The 19,535-nt window shown below is 44.7% G+C and overlaps 1 protein-coding gene across 1 annotated transcript; it reads right to left on the bottom strand.

The window, feature by feature from the left end:
* Nucleotides 1–1,463: 1,463 nt before the first annotated feature.
* LOC148046991 (uncharacterized) lies at nt 1,464–12,642 on the bottom strand. Its single transcript, XM_087711784.1, has 4 exons — nt 12,393–12,642; nt 7,305–8,806; nt 6,143–6,146; nt 1,464–3,309 (listed from the first exon to the last, which is right to left on the bottom strand). The coding sequence occupies exons 2-4, from the start codon at nt 8,714–8,716 to the stop codon at nt 1,864–1,866; spliced, it is 2,862 nt and encodes a 953-aa protein (XP_087567910.1). The 5' UTR covers nt 8,717–8,806; nt 12,393–12,642; the 3' UTR covers nt 1,464–1,863.
* Between the last annotated feature and the right edge of the window lie 6,893 nt (nt 12,643–19,535).

Genomic DNA, 19,535 nt, shown 5'->3' on the forward strand with positions numbered 1-19,535 from the left:
TGCTCTAAAAAGACTCTTCTTCATTATTTTGAACAATTCTTTTATTAAGGATTTTTCACTATATATCTCCCTCTCTCCCATCTTTCTTTCTCTCGTCTGTCTTTCTTTTTCTCTCTATCTCCCTCTCTGTTACCCTCTATCTTGCTATCCCTCTCATTTCTCTCTCATCTCTTTTTCTATTTCCCTCTCATCCTCCTCTTTCTTTCTCTCTCCCCTCTCTCTGTCTCTCTCTCTCTCTTCTCACCCTCTTGGGAAGCCCTGCGTGGTCTCCTTGGGGCTGGGTGAGGAAGGAGTCAACCCACCGTGGAGGCTTCCCTCCCCCTCCTTCTCTTCTCGGTGGAGGCTTCCCTCCCCCTCCTTCTCCTCTTGTGCAAACCCTCCTGGCCCCACCACAGCCAAGGCACCACAGCGAGGCTCTGCGAGAGTAGTGGGCAGACCATGGAGGGGATACTGGGTCTTCCCCACCCAGAGGAAAGCCAGATGGGCTTCTCCTTCCCTCCTTCCCTCCTACCCTTCCCCTTCCCCCTGCTCCCCTTCCCCCACTGAATCCTGCTTAGGCCCAGAGAAGTGCCCCAATAATGGTATCCTCTTCACTACCTGTTAGGTAGCGGAAGCGCATCCGCAGAAGGTCCATGATGATGTCTGGGTGGGTGGGCGGAGCCTCATAATGCCGCCACTACCATAAATATTTATTTTTACTCCCAGGAACTTTTCACTCGGGTATCATCAGGATTTACACTGATCTGGAACAGCCACTGGGGCAGAAGTCACATGATGACCCTCCATCTGAGAATTAAAATTTGGTGGGGGTCTCTGAGCATGGAGCATGTCGCCTTCTCACATTCCTTTGTTTCCTAATCCCCAGAGACCCCGAGACAGGAAAGAAGAGAGTTTGGGGGAGCAGCTCAGATTTCCTGTTGTTCCCAACTAAATGCAACAGGGAAACAAGGCTGAAAATGTTGCCCAGCCACTGCGGAATAGAAATGATTTGGTTTTTTTCCTCACTTATATCCGGATTTATTATTTTTAACAATAAGTTAAGGCAGTGAATATATCCCACCCGCCTTCCTTCCCATCGCTGGAGGGACCTGAAAATGGCTCTCCATGGACAGTCACCATCCGACATGACTGAGCTGGAGAGGATTTGCAATGAAGAAGGGCAGAAAATCCCCCGATCCAGATGTGCAAAGTTTATTGCTTCATACCCAAAAATGACCGGAGGCTGTAATTGCTGCCAAAGGTGCTTCAACAAAATAACTGAGTGAAAGGCCTGAATACTTATGACAATGTCTCGTTTCAGTTTTTTTTCTTTTTTAATTCATTTGCAAACATTTCTAAAATTCTGTTTTCTTTTCTCATTATGGGGCACTAAGTGTAGATTTAATGTGGCAGTCCGTGCTGTAAAAAACACTCATTACTTTGAATAATAATTTTATTAATAAATTATATATGCCGATCAAACAAAGACCTTCAATACAACTGTGTACTAGTATGATTGTGAATATACTGTATGTATTTGCGTAGATAGTAGGAAAAATAAATGTTTCCTCTTCATCCTCAGCCAGCATATTCAACACCAACCCTTTATCACTAAATAAAATAATAAGATGCATCTTCATTCCACCCACAACCCATTTTTCTCCTCTCTAAATCTTCAGTTCTCCCTATTCATTAACAAGGGCTAGTAAAAAATAACAAGGATATCCTGGTACACGTTATGATTGTAGCAACTTATGATCAGAAATCCATTCCCATTTATGGTCAGAAATAAAAGACTTCCCATTCTCTGCCAACACACATATAACTCAGTTCCTGGTAAATTATAACTTGTGACGTAAAAAAAAAATTCCACATTGTTCACGACTAAACAGGTTTCTCTCTGTTATGGACTTTCTGGTGCAATTTTAACTTTGATTGGCAAAGAAATGGTTTCTCACACTCTGCACACTTGTAAGGCCACTCACCTGTATGACTTCTGGAGTGCTTGCGCAGTGCTGAAGATCCGGCAAAACGTTTTCCACACTCCAGACACTTATACGGTTTTTCTCCAGAGTGGATTTGTTGATGTACTACCAGAGTACTTTTCTGAGAAAAACATTTATTGCACTCTGAGCATTTATGGGGCTTCTCTCCTGTATGGATTCGGCTGTGACTTCTAAAGTGAGATGACTGAGCAAATGCTTTCCCACAGTCCAAACATTTGTAGTTTTTTTCCCCTGTGTGAGTTTTCACATGACTTTGAAGGGCTGATGAGGTACGATAAAATCTTCCACATTCGTTGCACTCATATGGCTTCTCCCCTGTGTGGGTTTTATGATGTGTCCAAAGGACTCCCTGACGAGCAAAGCATTTGCCACATTCTACGCATCTGTATGGCTTCTCTCCTGTGTGGACCCTCTGATGCCTTCCAAGGTGGTCTTTTCTGGAGAAGCATTTCCCACACTCCTCACACTTGTACGGCTTCTCCCCTGTGTGGATTCTCTGATGAATCTGAAGGTCTCTTCGTGTAAGAAAACTTTTCCCACAGTCCCTACATTCATAGGGTTTCTCATTTCTGTGTTCCTTCTGGTGACTCCGAAGTTGAGAAGAATTTACAAATCTTTTCTCACATTCTGGGCATTCATAGGGTCTCTCTCCAGTGTGAATTCTCTGATGTTGCACCAGAGTTGATTTCAAGGTAAAACTTTTCCCACATTCGAGACACTTTTCGTTTTTATCCCCTCTGTGTGTTTTCTGATGACTCCGAAGACCTGAACTCTGGGTGAAACATTTTCCACACTCAAAGCATTTGTAAGGCTTTATTCCTGCATGGATCTTCTCATGGGCCAAAAGATTTGACTTCTGAGAAAAGATCTTCCCACATTCCCAACACTTGTAAGGTTTCTCCCCTGTGTGGATTCTCTCATGGCCTCTGAGAGTGCCTTTTTCACGGAAACAATTCCCACATTCCAGACATTGATAAGGTTTCTGTCCAGTGTGGATTCTCTGATGTCTAAGAAGGCTTGACGTTTGACTAAAGCATAAGTCACATTTCTCACATTTATAGGGGTTTAGTCTTGGGGGGATTGTGAGATCCTTGGAGTTTTTCCCAGAGAAAGATTTCTCAACCTCCAAACCTTCACTGGATCCACTTTCCACATGGACCTTCCTGTGGGTCAAAAGGAGGGACTGCAGAGCAAAGGATTTCCCACACTCTAAACATTCATGGGATTTTTTGTCCTTTGGTGGAGAGCTGCTTGTGTTTGGTGAGGGGTCAAAGAGTTTCCAAGGCTCCATGGTTCCTCTTGGTTGCTGCCTTGGGCTGATTTTCTACCCTCTGTTGTCTTCAAGGTAAATCTTTGGTCACAATCTTTTATCCGCTGTTGGGGAAAAAAAAGAAACAAAGAAGAGATTTCCTTTTGGGAAATTCAGAGTCAAAAAATCTCTAGGAGGAAAACACTTACGTTGTTGTGCTCATTAAGTGATTTTGGGGAGGTTGTTAAGTGAAGGCAGACCCAGGGAAGAGGTGGAGGGGTGCCTGAAGGGGTGAAGGGGGGAGACCCTGGAAGTCCAGCACAGGCCATGTATGAAGAAGGAGAGCTGCAGCTGCCCCCCCAAGCCTCAGTCGCCCCACTTGGGCCCTGCAATGGGGCAGAAGTGCCAAGATGATGCCTTAAGTGGAGGTCTGGGGCCTTCAGCCATTTCAGACATCTGCCACTGTCGTTTCAAGAAGGGAACGGAGCAGCTGTTGGCTTCTCCATCCAGAGCTTCCCTTGGGGCCCCATCTGGTTCCTTCCACAACCCAGGGATTAGCAGAAGACATGGGACTGTCTGAATTGAGACCATCGCTCTGAGTTTCCTACCCGGATGGGAGAGAGGCCGGCCGATTCCTTGGGACACCCCAGGTTGTTTCTCGGATGCCCTGAGCGCAACCAGGTGAGACCAAAATGCTGTGTGTGTGTTTGTGTATTAGAAGGAGGAGCTCAGTCAGGCCACCCTAAAAGAGACTCGATCCCAGAAGATCCCACAGGAAAGGAGGAGGGGGAAATGGCTCCGATTCGGAGTTTCATTTTTCTCCAGGGGTGACAGCACAGGCGCCCCGAGAAGGATCATTGCCGATCAGAGCAAATAAAGCTACACATGAAGATTTTTAAAAAGCTTATTTTCCAAACCAAGTTTCAGTGACTCACCTTTAATATTGTCTCTGGGTTACTTGTTACCCCTCTGGGTCAAGGCCAGGGAGGATCCCCACCGCCAAACAGTTTGATTTCTCCTTAACCGATTGGCCCTTTGTGCAGGAAGCTCCTCCTCCAAAGGGGACAAGATTTCCTAATTTTCTAAGATTGAGTCCCGGCCAAAATTTCAGGAGTTCTGATCCAAGAATGCCCCTTTCTCTTCTCTGGAGTTCACAGCCACATCTTCACTATTCCCCTGCAAAGGGAAATGAAAAGGACTCAGATGCTGAGCTTAATCCATAAATCACCTGGAGGAGGAAGAGAAAAATAGGGTTGTTTGAGGAGGATACAAAATAACAGGAGACGGATCCAGGTTCAAGAAGATCTTGATGGGCCATAATGGAGGAAACCAGCAGAATGAAGCCCAAGAGGGACCAATGCATAGTTGTGAGTAGGAAACCTCAAAGGAAGGTGAGAGAGATCAGAAAAGGGCTCCTCTTTCCTGCTCTTTTTGGAGGTTGCAAGGCCCCCGAGATTCCAGGCTTCAGGGGACCAAACGCTACTTTGGGCATTTCAAAATCAGGCAACCTCCTGGCCATCAGCTTCTTCTCTCAGCTGTTCACAAGACCATCCTCAAAACCTCCGGAGAGTTTGTGCTTTCCAAAAGATCCACCAAGGAGGAGCTGCCACATCCCAGCCTCCTCACTGCAATGAGCTCAGTCTGGGTTAATTGCACATTGCATATCACAAAACACCTTTTAAAGCCCATTTACTCCATTTTTCCAACTGCACTTGAGGGAGACGGAGGTTCAGAGGCTTCCTGTTCAAAAGGACCACAGAGAGACCTTCTGAAAGCGACCTCCCCAAAAGCTGCTGCCCAGATCCACCCCTCCCCCCGGGGAGCCTTGGCCGGGAGAGGAGGGGGCAGATCAAGCCCGAGGACGGAGCCCCCTTTGCCCCCCTGGAGGGGAGGGATCCGCTTCCTGCAGGCAACGCCAGAGCCGGATCTTCCCCAGGAAAACCCTGGAAACCCAAGAGCGGAATCCGCAGTTCCCTTCCTCCTGGCGGGGAGAGGATCTCCTGGGAGGCAGCCTCACCTGCCCCGAGCGGGACCCAGAAAACTCTCCGGAGGGATCCAGCGACGATCCTCCTCGTGCAAAGCGGGACACGTGGAAGGAAGCGGAGATGCAGCCAGGTGGAGGGGAGAGGGAGGAGCTCTCTTTTTTGCCCCCGCCGTCAGGCCCCGCCCCTTGGCCAGCTCCCTTCCCCTCCGCCCCTCCCCCTGCTCCGAAACTTCTTCTCTTCCTCCGATGGGCGTCGATGTCGAGGGTTTCTCTGCCCATGGGAAGAGTGTCCCTTTGCAGCACATTGGAAGCAGGGCTGCCCCGCCTCCTCCAGCGTCTTCCTGTTCTCCTCTATCTCTGTATTTCTGTTTGTGTGTATGTCTCTGTGTGTGTGTGATTGTGTCTGTGTGTGCCCTTGAATGAGGCCAGACACAGAGAAGCCCCTTTTAAGGTTCTTCTCTTTAGGAACTCCGTTTAAAGAGCCAGAAACCAGCGGGGATCTCTACTTTTGGGGCGGGGGGGGGGGTACTTTTACTTTTTTGGTGTTCCTTCCTAACAGGATAATAAATAACTATTTATTTTTACTCCCAGGAACTTTTCACTCAGGTATCATCAGGATTTACACTGCTCTGGGACAGCCACTGGGGCAGAAGTCACATGATGACCCTCCATCTGAGAATTAAAATTGGGTGGGGGTCTCTGAGCATGGAGGGGTCTTCTCACATTCCTTTGTTTCCTAATCCCCAGAGACCCCAAGACAGGAAAGAAGAGAATAGAAATGATTTGGTTTTTTTCCTCACTTATATCCGGCTTTATTATTTTTACAATAACTCAAAGGCAGTGAACATATCCCACCCGCCTTCCTTCCCATCTCTGGAGGGACCTGAAAATGGCTCTCCATGGAGGGTCGCCCTCCGACATGACTGAGCTGGAGAGGATTTGCAAGGAAGAAGGGCAGAAAATCCCCTGATCCAGATGTGCAAATCTTGCCACGTTATATACAAAAAGACTGGAGGCTGTAACTGCTGCCAAAGGTGCTTCAACAAAGTAACTGAGTGAAGGGTCTGAATACTTATGCCAATGTCTCATTTCAGGTTTTTTTTTTTTATTCCCTTGACAACATTTCTAAAATTCTGTTCTCATTTCTCATTATGGAGCACCGAGTGTAGATTTAATGAGAAAAAAAATGAAATTCAACAACTGCACAATCAGGCTGCAGCATAACAAAATGGGCAAAAGCCAAGGGGGCCTGAATGTCCTAAGTGAGATGGGGTCCCATTAATCCCGAGCGTGTCAGGCACATTTAGGCAGCCACCCATCATCTGCCCTTAAAGAGCAGGGGCTCCATCCGAATCGCCAAGAGATTTTTCCTAAAGTGAATGGAAAATCTGCTCCTTTTCATTCAATCCCAAAGTCCGAAGTATCCAGCGAGGGAGGAGGGAGCCAAAAGAACCAAGATGGCGGCTGATTTAAAGGGAAACACACATAAAGCTAGAAAGCAGCAGGACTTTGACTGCAGAGCATGGCACCATCTGACTCCCTTCTCGAGTCTTTTGACCATCCAGTCCGTGCTCTAAAAAACACTTTTCGTTATTTTGAATAATAATTTTATTAATGAATTATATATAGAGATCAAACAAAGACCTTCAATACAACTGTGTACTAGTATGGTTGTGAATAGTTTGCATGTATGTGCATGGACGTATGAAAAAACAATGTGAAAAAAGAAAAAATCCCTCCCAAAAAGATGATAGGAAAAATAAATGTTTCCTCTTCATCCTCTGGCAGCATATTCAACATCAACCCTTTATCAATAAATGGAATAATAAGATGCATCTTCATTCCACCCTCAACCCATTTTTCTCCTCTCTAAATCTTCAGTTCTCCCTATTCATTAACAAGGGCTAGTAAAAAATAACAAGGGTATCTAGGTACAGATGATGATTGTAGCAACTTATGATCAGAAATCCATTCCCATGCATGGTCAGAAATAAAAGACTTCCCGTTCTCTGCCAACACACATATAACTCAGTTCCTGGTAAATTATAACATGTGACGTTAAAAAAAAATCCACATTGTTCACAACTAAACAGGTTTATCTCTGTTATGGACTTTCTGGTGCATTTTTAACTGTGATTTGCAATGAAATGGTTTCTCACACTCTGCACACTTGTAAGGCCACTCTCCTCTGTGACTTCTGGAGTGCTTGCGCAGTGCTGAAGATCCGGCAAAACGTTTTTCACATTTCAGACATTTATATGGTTTTTCTCCAGTGTGGATTCTCTGATGCGTCTCAAGAGAATGTTTCTGAGAAAAACATTTATTACACTCTGAGCATTTATGGGGCTTTTCTCCTATATGGATTCGGCTGTGTATTCTAAGGGAAGATGAATTAGAAAATGCTTTCCCACAGTCCAAACATTTGTAGTTTTTTTCTCCTGTGTGAGTTTTCACATGACTTTTAAGGGCTGATGAGGTACGATAAAAACTTCCACATTCGTTGCATTGATGTGGTTTCTCCCCTGTGTGGGTTTTATGGTGGCTGCAAAGGGCTCCACTATGAGCAAAAGATTTTCCACATTCTATGCATCTGTATGGCTTCTCTCCTGTGTGGAGCCTCTGATGCCTTCCAAGGTTCTGTTTTTGGGAGAAGCATTTCCCACACTCCTCACACTTGTACGGCTTCTCCCCTGTGTGGATTCTCTGATGAATCTGAAGGTCTCTTTGTGTAACAAAACTTTTCCCACAGTCCCTACATTCATAGGGTTTTTCCTTTTTGTGTCCCTTCTGGTGTCTCTGAAGATGAGAAGAATTTACAAATCGTCTCTCACATTCTGGGCATTCATAGGGTCTCTCTCCAGTGTGAATTCTCTGATGTTGCACCAGAGTTGATTTCAAGGTAAAACATTTCCCGCATTCGAGGCACTTTTCGTTTTTATCCCCTGTGTGTGTTTTCACATGACTCCGAAGAACTGAACTCTGGGTGAAACATTTTCCACACTCAAAGCATTTGTAAGGTTTGATTCCTGCATGAATCTTCTCATGGTTCCAAAGATGAGCTTTCTGAGAAAAGCTCTTCCCACACTCCCAACACTTGTAAGGTTTCTTCCCTGTGTGGATTCTCTCGTGGATTCTGAGATGGGCTTTTCTACAGAAACAATTCCCACATTCCAGACATTGATAAGGTTTCTCTCCAGTGTGGATTTTCTGATGTGTAAGAAGGTGTGACTTTTTCCTAAGGCATAAGCCACATTCCACACATTTATAGGGTTTTAGTGTTGGGGGGCTCCTGAGATCTTTGGAGTTTTTCCCAGAGAAGGATTTCTCGCCCTCCAAACCTTCACTGGATCCACTTCCCACATGGACCTTCCTGTGCGTCAAAAGGAGGGACCTGCGAGCAAAGGATTTCCCACACTCTGAGCATTCATGGGTCTTTTGGTGGTTTTTTGGAGTGCTTCTTGTGTCTGATGGGGGATCCAGGAGTTTCCCACGGTCCATCCTTCCTCTTGGCTGCTGCCTTGTGCTGATTTTCTACTGTCTGTTGATAGATGCCTTGCAGGTGAATCTTTGGTCACAATCTTTTACTCTCTGTGAGATGAGGGGGGAAAGAGGAGAAATAAATTTCCTTTTGCGAAATATAGAGAATCACAAAAGCTTTCCCTTGGACGGGATCCTGAAGGTCTTCCAGCCCAACGCATCCCCCAATGGTCCCGTGATCTAAATTCTGATGCTTGGCCACTGACTCGTATTTATGACTGTTGCAGTGTCCTGGGGTCGCGTGATCCCCTTTTTGTGACCTTCTGACAAGCAAAGTCAATGGGAAAAAACATATTCACTTAACAACCGTGGGACTAACTTAACTGCACTGATTCAGTTAACTGTGGCAAGGAAGGTCACAAAATAGGGCAAAACTCACTTAACAAATGCTTCACTTAGCAACAGACATTTGGGGCTCTGCTGTGGTCGTAAGTCGAGGACTACCTAAATGATATGGGCAAAGTTGAATTTTTTTCTCCTTCAGGGCCATGAAATGCTGGAGGTCTCTGAGTCTGTCCTGTTCCTGAATCTCCTCTTCCTTTTCTCCGCTCCCTCTTTCCTCCCTTCTCTCATTCACAGCTCAATTGGCTTTTCCTCCCCCTTCCTTTCCCCTCCCCCCATTCCCCTTTCCTGCTCCTCTCCGCCTTCTCTGTTTGCTCCTCAAATGGACACCTAACCTCAAAAACGTCATCAAAAAAGCAGAACAAAGAATGTTCTTTCTGCGCCAACTCAGGAAGCTTAAACTGGCCAAAGAGCTGCTGATTCTGTTCTTCAGAGGAATCATTGAGTCTCTCATGTGCATCTCCATAACTGTCTGGTTTGGCTCTGCAGCCCAACAAGAGAGACACAGACTTCAGAGGAGAATCAGAACTGCAGAAAAAACAATGGCTGCCAACCTGCCTTCCATGGAGGACCCGTAAACTGCACGAGTCAAAAAGAGGGCTGTGAAAATATCTACAGACCCCTCACATCCTGGACAGAAATTGCACACCAAGACAACTAGACACAAGAACAGTTTTTTCACAAATGCTACATTACTATTACTATTAGTCTTCTCATCATTCCTATCACCCATCTCCTCCCACTTATGACCACTGTTCCCTCTAAGGTGCGCGCGTGCGCGGCCGCGCACGTTGCTAGAAACCTCCGCGCAGAGATTTCTAACTGCCGCGCAGAGCTTTCTACCAAAGCAAACGTGGGGAAGTCCTTTGCAGGCAGCTAGAACTGGCCGCCTGCAAAGGACCTCCCCAGACTTGTTTTGATGAGCCGCCAGTCCTCTTGCTTCTTCTCCTTCACCAGCAAAGCTCCCGCAGTGGTGCCTCTCTCTCCATGCGGAGCACCTGAGCTGGCCCCCGCGTTATCCCTCCCCCTTCCTCCTCTGCCGTGCTTTTGAGGCCGCGGGAGCTAGTAGGAAAGCGGCGGAGGTGGAGGCGATGGCAGGGATAACCCAGAGCCCAGCTGAGGTGCTCCGAGCGGAGGGGGAGGCACCACCGCCACTGCTTTGCCGGTGAAGGAGAAGGAGCAAGAGGACTGGCGGCTTTGAAATGGTCCCGCCGGCTGCAGATTTGATTCAGCGTAAGCAGGGGCCGAACACATGCTGAGCCGACTTTGCGCAGTGAGGCGGAGTAATTCAACCCCCCCCAAAGAACACGTGTGTGTGTGTGTGTGTGTGTGTGTGTGTGTGAGAGAGAGAGAGAGAGAGAGAGAGAGAGAGAGAGAGAGAGAGAGAGAGAGAGAGAGAGAGTGAGTTGGATCAAAATTGGTGGCCAAAGGAGTGGAGGGAAGGAAGGAAGGAAGCCCTGCCCCCTGTGAAAAAAACTGAAGATGGAGCAGTGAATGAATAAGCCATAAAAGCAACAAACAGTTAATGCGTAAGTAAGCTGAGGAGCAAGTTCTCAACTAAGGAAGCAATATTAGAAAGAAATATAAAAAGCTCAATATGCCAAAACACTTATTTTAGTCTTCATTTAATTACTTGTATTGTAGTCTGATGTAACATCTTTTTAAAGTTAACGTTAGTTAGAAAAGATAGGGTACAAAACTTAAATAATAATAAAAATTCTACATTCATTTTGAAAAATAAATGCAATACTTGATTAATTTCATATCTTTATTTAAAATAGTTTTGGCATGGCATATCATTTTATTGACTCAGTTGGAAATGATGTGGATGTTGTATCTGATTCTGAGGTATATATATTCTTAAGTAACATAACATATAGCATATTGTCCAAACTTGCTAGACTATTTAATTGATCTTTTTACTTTAAAGGGGGAGAGTTTCATGATAAATTATTTTATTACATTTATGTTGTATTTATATATTATATTTATTACATTTATATTCCACATTATATATTTGTATTGTTATTTTAGTGTTTATTGTCAATTTTGATATATATTGATATATCAATACTGATTTTAATCATACTAAATAACAATTACTGCTATTATTTATCAGCATTAAATATTTACATTTTTAATATCGAGTTAGTCATATTTTAGAATAATAGGATTATCTTTTAATAGGATAATTGGCAAAATCTAATTCAAATGTGATGGGTTGCATTCCAAAGGAATGTGAGAGGACAGGTTGCCTGCAAAATGCCAGGACCCAGGACCTGTTGGTGCCATGTCTCTCTCTAGCCAGTCTAATGATCTAAAAGCTGAGCAGAAGTCTTTTTTTTTTCAGGGTGAGCGGAAAAGTATAGTGTTTGAGTAGCACATTTTCATGCCTGGCATTCATCAGGCTGAAACCTCGCTCACAATTGGTGCTTGGCGCTTGGAATGTTGCGCAAATGTCCAGCAGACAAGACAGAAGTTCAAACTGTGGCTCTCTTAGGTGCTCAGGCATGAAACTGTGCCGCTCAAACACTATACTTTTCCGCTCACCCTGAAAAAAAATTAGAGGGAACATTGCTTATGACCACAAGACTGTAACTTAGTGGCTTTCATCCTTACATTGATATTGTTTCCTGATTGCTTATTTGTACCCTAAGACTCTCACTAAGTGTTGCATCTGATGATTCTTGATGAACGTATCTTGTCCTTTTATGTACACTGAGACCATCTCCACCCGAGACAAATCCCTTGTGTGTCCATTCACACTTGGCCAAAAAAGAATTCAATTCCTATTTCTAAATTCTAATTTTAATTCTATTCTATTCTGCAGCTTCCTAACAAGACCAGCCTCCAGTCCAAAGGGCTTTCAAAGGTGTCATTTGTGAACCTCCACATCGCAGCCTCTTCAGCACAAAACCAAACAATAATAATCGTTGGAGTTTAAAAGGTTTTGTTCCGTTTCGCCAAACAAAAGCAACCGAAAGCAAAGAAGATCCGCTTTCTCTCTCTCTTTAGATTAAGAAGAAAGAAAAAGGACCTTTTCCGGGTTGGGAGATCCTGAGCTCAGTTCAAAGCAACTTAACTCCCCCCCCCTTAAAGAACCCCCCAAACTGAACGGGGGAGGCGAGGAGCCTCTCTGGGGGGTTCCCTTCCACCCCCCCATAATCCTTAGGGGAAAAGCTCCGTCTGTAGGGAGCCTTCCCTCTGTTCCCAGAGACGCCCAGTCCCAGCCCTCCCATCCCGGGATCCTCGCAGGATCAGGGACCCTCCGGGGAAGAGGGGCCACTCCAGCTACCTTTCTCCTGCGAAGGAAAAGCCCTCCTGGCAGGAAGGGACCGCAGCAGAAGGAGCCCCAACTGTTCAAGGCGAGGCCGAGCGAGCCTCTCCGGAGGACTCAGCGGCTATGCTGAGCAGCGGAGGAAAGCCCGGGGATGAACGCGCAGGCGCAGACGGAGACGGGAAGGGCCGGGCGGGGCTTCTGCTCTCCCTTCGGGCTCCGCGTTCTGCAAGTAACCACGCCCCTTGCTCTCAGGAATCCGAACAGAAGGGACCCTGGAGGTCTTGTAGTCCAGCCCCCTCCTCAAGCAGGAGATCCTATCCCATTCTTCACAAGGGACCGTCCAGCGTCTTCTTAAAAGCCTCCAGTGATGAAGAACCCAAAACCTCTGAAGGCAAAGCTCTTCCACTGGTGAATTGTTCTCTTAGGAAGCGTCTCTTTAACTCCAGGTTGCTTCGCTCCTTGATTACTTTCCATCCATTGTTTCTTCTCCTGCCCTCTGGGGCTTTGTAGAATAATTACTCACTCACACACACACACACACAAAGACACACAGACAAACATGCACAATCTTTCAAATAGTTCTTTCTCCCCATCCATTCCCAAGAAGGCAAATCATTCACTCTGCTGGGTGATATTGGTGGTTTCCAAATTAGGTAATAAATAAAAATCAATACCTTACAGGTGATCCTCAACTTATGGTCATCTGCCCATTATGGACCTCCGTCATAAAGGACCTTTTTTTGTGTGTGGGGGCTCTCTTGTACTTTCAAATGGGCTGCCTCTGCCCTCCAGCTGTGCCTGATGGGCTCTGGGCTGAAAGGGGGGACCGACCCAAACTCAGCCTCTCCCACTTGAGCTCAGAAGGGAAGGAAGGACAGAGAATCCCACACAGGAGGGGCCACGAATAATGAAACCCACTTTTTGGCAGGAGGAGCTGAAGGCTGGCAGGTGGAGATGGTGTGTATGTGTTTGTCTGTCTGTGTGTGTGTGTGTGTGTGAAGGAATTAGCAGTGTGAAACAGGCACACTGGGCTCTTTTCCCTACTTCCAGTTGACCTTCCGTGTCTCCCAGGACTGGACCTTCTTCCCAGAGGGCCCGAAATCCATAAGGAGAAAGAGCCTCCATCAGACCTGAGGAGCATCCGGGTACCAGGTGCCTCGGGGGAACCGGGTGTCCGGATCAAGGGGCTCACAGGGGGCAGGACGATGCCAGAAGCCCCACTGAAGTAGCCAATAGGAGTCCGGCAGACCCAACATTCGGAGGACATCAACAACTACAGTGCATGGACTGCACAGCACGGCACCATCTGAAGGTCATCTTGACTCAGTCCATGCTCTAAAAACACTCATTATTTTGAACAATTCTTTTATTGAGGATTTTTCACTATATATCTCCCTCTCTCCCATCTTTCTTTCTCTCGTCTGTCTTTCTTTTTCTCTCTATCTCCCTCTCTGTTACCCTCTATCTTGCTATCCCTCTCATTTCTCTCTCATCTCTCATCCTCCTCTTTCTTTCTCTCCCCCCCCTCTGTCTGTCTGTCTGACTCTCTGTCTGTCTCTCTCTCTCTCTTCTCACCCTCTTGGAAAGCCCTGCGTGGTCTCCTTGGGGCTGGGTGAGGAAGGAGTCAACCCCAAGGAGGCTTCCCTCCCCCTCCTTCTCCTCTCGTGCAAACCCTCCTGGCCCCACCACAGCCGAGGCACCACAGCGAGGCTCTGCGAGAGTAGTGGGCAGACCATGGAGGGGATACTGGGTCTTCCCCACCTCAGAGGAAAGCCAGATGGGCTTCCCCTTCCCTCCTACCCTTCCCCTTCCCCCTGCTCCCCTTCCCCCACTGAATCCTGCTTAGGCCCAGAGAAGTGCCCCAATAATGGTATCCTCTTCACTACCTGTTAGGTAGCGGAAGCGCATCCGCAGAAGGTCCATGATGATGTCTGGGTGGCTGGACGGACCCTCGTAATGCCGCCACCAATATGTCGAAGATATTGATGATCCTATTTCTCAAATGGCAGATTATTGAACCTTGTAGGGTTTGTTGCACACACAAAAATGAAAAAAGGTGTTGCCTTTTTCTTTTTAATAAATGCACACAATGGATGTTTTCAGGAGAGGAATTTAATATGTTATTTATAAGGTTTATTATCTAAACAGCTGGGCCTTTGCAATGAGATACGTATCTTCCTAATAATGTCACAAATTGCCAAGCTCCCCATTGAGCTGATTTCAAGGATGCAGGATCAGTGCTGTTAATAATGATTCAATCAGATCAGAATTCATCTACATTCAGAGGGGAAGGAATGAACAATATACAAGATAACATTAGTAAAGATTTTAGTGGGCATGCCACCTATTCTGCCCAAGCAGGGCAAAATAGGTGACATTAACAATATTAATTATTAATGATTTTGTGGGTATGAAAAGCACTATGTAAAGCATGTATAATTTCATTTGTAGAAACAATAAGTCAAGTTTGGCTGATTTGGTTACTTACTTTCAAGATTTAAAAATATGAACAATGGGGGAACGATCCAATTTGAATTGTACATTTCGGATCTGAGAAGGGCATGATTCAATAAAGGTTTGTTATTTAAGGGCAAACTGATTCAATTCCGACTGTTTTCAGATTCAAGATTTGATTCAGAAAAAGATGAAGTCAACCGGATACATTGGGTAAATGTAAAATGCCTAAAATGGCTTCTTTGTTATTCATTCGTTTATAGAATGTGATGACACAATGAATATTGATATAATTATCCTGGGTCAAGGCAAACACCAACTCACTGACCCTTCACAATGAATGAGCTGAAAATGACTGTCACTTATTTTTACAAATCAGCAAAATAGAAATAAAAGTAATTAATTCCAGCTACTGTATGAAAGACGTATTGGGGAGAGGTGGCAAATACATTAAATTAAATTAATAAATGAATATTGGACTAGAGATCAGATTTTCCATTAGTACAGTGCAGTGTTACTCAACCACCATAACTTTAAGATGTGTGGACTTCAACTCCCAGAATTCCTCATGCTGGCTGTGAGAATTCTGGGAGTTGAAGTCCACATATCTCAAAGTTGTGGTGGTTGAGTAACACTGCTATAGTAGCCTCGCTGAGCATGAGTGCTCCATCTTCTGCCTGACTTGCTAAAGAAAGAAATCTGCATGACTACCAAAAGGACTTTATCAGCCAAGCAGCTTCTCCTCCTGGTGTGAAACTGGCTTCTGGTAGGCCTATGGGAAGTTGTCACCCTTTGTTTTAATGAAGTTTGTTGTCCTCTTTTCAAGTTATACTTTTTTCCCCATTGATGTGCAGTGATGGTGTTACAGAACCATGGTGGTGCAAAGGTTAGAATGAAGTACTGCAGGCTAACTCACAGCTCACTCCAGGAGTTTGATCCTGACCAGCTCAAGGTTGACTCAGCCTTACATCCTTCTGAGATGGGTAAAATGAGGACCCAGATTGTTGGGGGCAATATGCTGACTCTGTAAATTGCTTAGAGAGGGCTGTAAAGCAGTGTGACATTGTATATAAGTCTAAGTACTATTGCTATTGCTGTATACCACCCTGAGCATATCCAGTACAATAGATGTCCATATTTATTGTTGGAAGTTCTGGAAGATGTCTCCGAAATGTGGCAAAGATAAAACAACATGGAGAACGGCATTTTAGTCAAAGAAGCCTTCAAACTGTTCAATAGTTACCTTGCATGTTTCACAGCTATTCAAATCAATGGTTGTTCTTCTGTGGATACAGCAGAGTCATAAACTAAGATTATCCTACCAATGAAGCTGGGAACTTTGGTGCTTTTTCAGTGACATCAATAGAAAACTGTCATGGGGCTCTAGAATTGAATATGACAAGTTCCACATATTCATAATCCCAGCTCAAAAAACACATTCTATTTCATTAATAAAGGTTATTAACACTGTCATAGGATTTATGGGAGTGCTGAAGTGGGAGCCAATCCATGCAGCTTATTGGCAGAGATGAGTGAATTTTCAATGGCAACCTTTAGCATTTAGACCTGAATCAATATTTTAACGGAAACTGTCCTCCTCACTTTTTGCTGCTCAAGTATTGTTCTCCACGGTTCCACCACAAAAGCGCGTAGGACAAAATCGCGCTCGACAAAAGCGCGCTGTGACATCATCACAGCGCGACGAAAAAGTTCGAAAAATGTAAAAATAAAGCGAAAACCTTGCCCTAAGCCCCCCAAACCTAACCCTAACCCTAACCCTAAACCTAACTCTTAACCTAACCCTAAACCTAACCCTAAACCTAACCGTTAAAGTAACGAAAAACCTAACGCTAACCCTTAACCTAACCCTAACGCTAACGCTAACGCTCTAAAGCTAACCCTAACCCTTAACCTAACCCTAATCCTAACCCTAAACCTAACCCTTACCTTTATGTGAATCGGCTTGCTTTAATTTAATTTTTATTAATTTTTATTTGAATTTTTCGATCTTTTTCGTCACGCTGTGATGACGTCAAAGGCGCGATTTTGTCGATCGCGCTTTTGCCGTCCGTGCTTTTGACGGGTCACGGTTCTCCACAGTACTTACAAGACAAATTGTATTTTAGAAGTGACTTTTTCAAAGAATATGAACTTTTAAAAAGTCAGAATCTAATCCTTGTTGTTAGCTTCTGAGTAGCTGACAGTGAACAATTGCAGACAGAGTAGAAGGCAAGCATTCTGGGGGTGAGGCGTCAAAAATTCAAAATGGCGGCTGTGATGCATATGAAAAAGGAACATTACTTCTATTTCTTAGTTGCAGCCATCATTTTAACTATTTTGACCCCATGGGGATCATGGACATCCCTGGCTGGAAGAATTGTCTCAGTGAATCAGAGGTGGGTTCCTATCAGTTCGCACCTATTCGGTATAACCGGTTCGTCAAATCTACCGAACCGGTTAGAAGAGGTTCCACCAGTGGACCCGGAAAGCAGGCCACACCTACAGAAGAGGTTCCAAAATTTTTTGAAACCCACCACTGGTCCTTGGATATGATTATTCTACACTATCATGCTCATATTTATAAAACTCAGTGCCTCTGTGAAAGGTAAGGATGACTACTGCGTTTGTGGTGCAATCAGAACATTGCGTGAGTTGAAGTTGTTTTGACGCAAACCAAAGATGCCTTTTAAAAAACAACTTTACATCATATTCTTATGCATGCCAGTGCTATGTGTGAGGTAATTTAAGGTGGTTCTGACAAGTGTCGTCGGCATCTTCATATCCGGTCACATGGGCGGCAAGCCACTCCCATCCGGTCACATGGGCGGCAAGCCACTCCCACAAAAGAGGCCACACCCACAGAGTAGGTTCGAACAATTTTTGAAACCCACCACTGCAGTGAATGCTCCACTATCTTACAGTAGATGCTAGCTTGTCACAGAAGGCATGTCTGTCACTCAGAGGACTCTTGCTTAACAAGCATTGTTAAAATCTCATCCCACCCCACCCACACTGGGGCTGTTCAAAACTTCACTTCAGCAACATTTGAAGGCCCACAAATTGATTAATTCTGTTCAAGAAAGGAGATATAAGTGCAAATCTTACACCACTTTGGAGACCTTTGGGCCAAAATATAAAATAGAAAGAATTCAAACGAATAAGATGTTTGGTGGCCTAATTTGCTCATGGCACTGAGATGGGACTTTGGAGCTGCAGTTCTGGATGCAGAAAATTACTAAGAAGAGCAGTTATGTTTCCAGAGTTTGGTGCAACTCAGACTGCCACTATGTAAGATGAAATCTTGATTCATCTGACTGCTAACTCAGTACTATTTGCCTTTATTAAATTTAAAAATTCCCAATCTATTTTAATAACTTTAATAACTTTTAATAACTATTCAGACTATGGCTGTTCAGTATTGCTGATGACATTCTTCATCACTATTGACCTGAATCAATTTATAGGATTTCCACGACAGAATTAAACCATAGCTTTATATATGTATATTGATATTCATTATTGTAACTTTAAATGCTAGTGAGCTGACTAATGTAACTTCAAGAACCACTATCCACCTGTATTACCAAGGGGCCATTTTTACCGTCTCTTTAGAGTAACTCCAACTGGGAGGGGTTGGCATTTGGTAATAGTAAACTTAATTTTATAACGTAAAGTTTAGTAGTGAGATAGTAAATAGTAATTTTGTCAATAGGGGCTGTTCTACACTAGAGCTCCAAGTGACATTCTGAATTTACCAGGGGTGGAAAGCATAGGAGCAAAAGCAAGGTCTTTCAGGGTAGAACAGCTGAATTTGGAGCTCTTGTCCTAACTACTTCTAATTCAGGCTCAAGCATCGCAAACAGAATCCCTTAACTAAACCACTCAGGACCTGGGCAGTTATATTTCCTTTTTTGTTCTCATTTACCCTGCTGAAATGCTGGCAGGGTCTGTTCACACCAAAGGTCTCCTTTCCTTATTGGTTTTTCTTTTTTTGGGGGGGGGGGGAGAGGCAAAATAAATAAATAATGAAGCAAATGAAACAATAGCAATAGCAATGTTAGACTTATATACCACTTCATAGGGCTTTCAGCCCTCTCTAAGCGGTTTACAGAGTCAGCATATTGCCCCCAACAACAATCTGGGTCCTCATTTTACCCACCTCGGAAGGATGGAAGGCTGAGTCAACCCTGAGCCGGTGAGATTTGAACCGCTGAACTGCAGCTAACAGTCAGCTGAAGTACTGCACTCTAACCACTGCGCCACCTCGGCTCTTCGAAACCCAGCCATTATGACACGAGATGCAATCCTCGTGATCTCAGGGTGCTTTGGAAACCACAGATGGAGTTGGGGGGGCTGCAGTCGGAGTGCTGCAGGAGCTAAATCTAATTATGTTCTTCAATTTGCATAATTACCTATGCAAGCAGAAGCATTACGCTGAGCTGCAGGACCAAACCATTACAAAACTGTATTAAATCTCACAGAAGAATTTGCACGAGCTCTTCAAATGCTACCCTATTATGCATGGTTATTTGTAGCCTTCTACCATTGCTTTTTTTTTGGGGGGGGGGCACAGAATGTCGCACTTTAACAAACTGAACAAAATAAACTAGTCCAGGCTTAAGCCTAAATCAGCTTTCCCAGTTCAAGGCAGATAAACTGGGCAGCTATCCTCTTCATCCTGTGTTAACAAAGGCCATGCTGGTT

Source organism: Thamnophis sirtalis, unplaced genomic scaffold (genome assembly GCF_051295495.1).
Source record: "Thamnophis sirtalis isolate CommonGarterSnake01/CBP01778 unplaced genomic scaffold, rThaSir2_p1.2 scaffold_3, whole genome shotgun sequence".
NCBI lineage: Eukaryota > Metazoa > Chordata > Lepidosauria > Squamata > Natricidae > Thamnophis > Thamnophis sirtalis.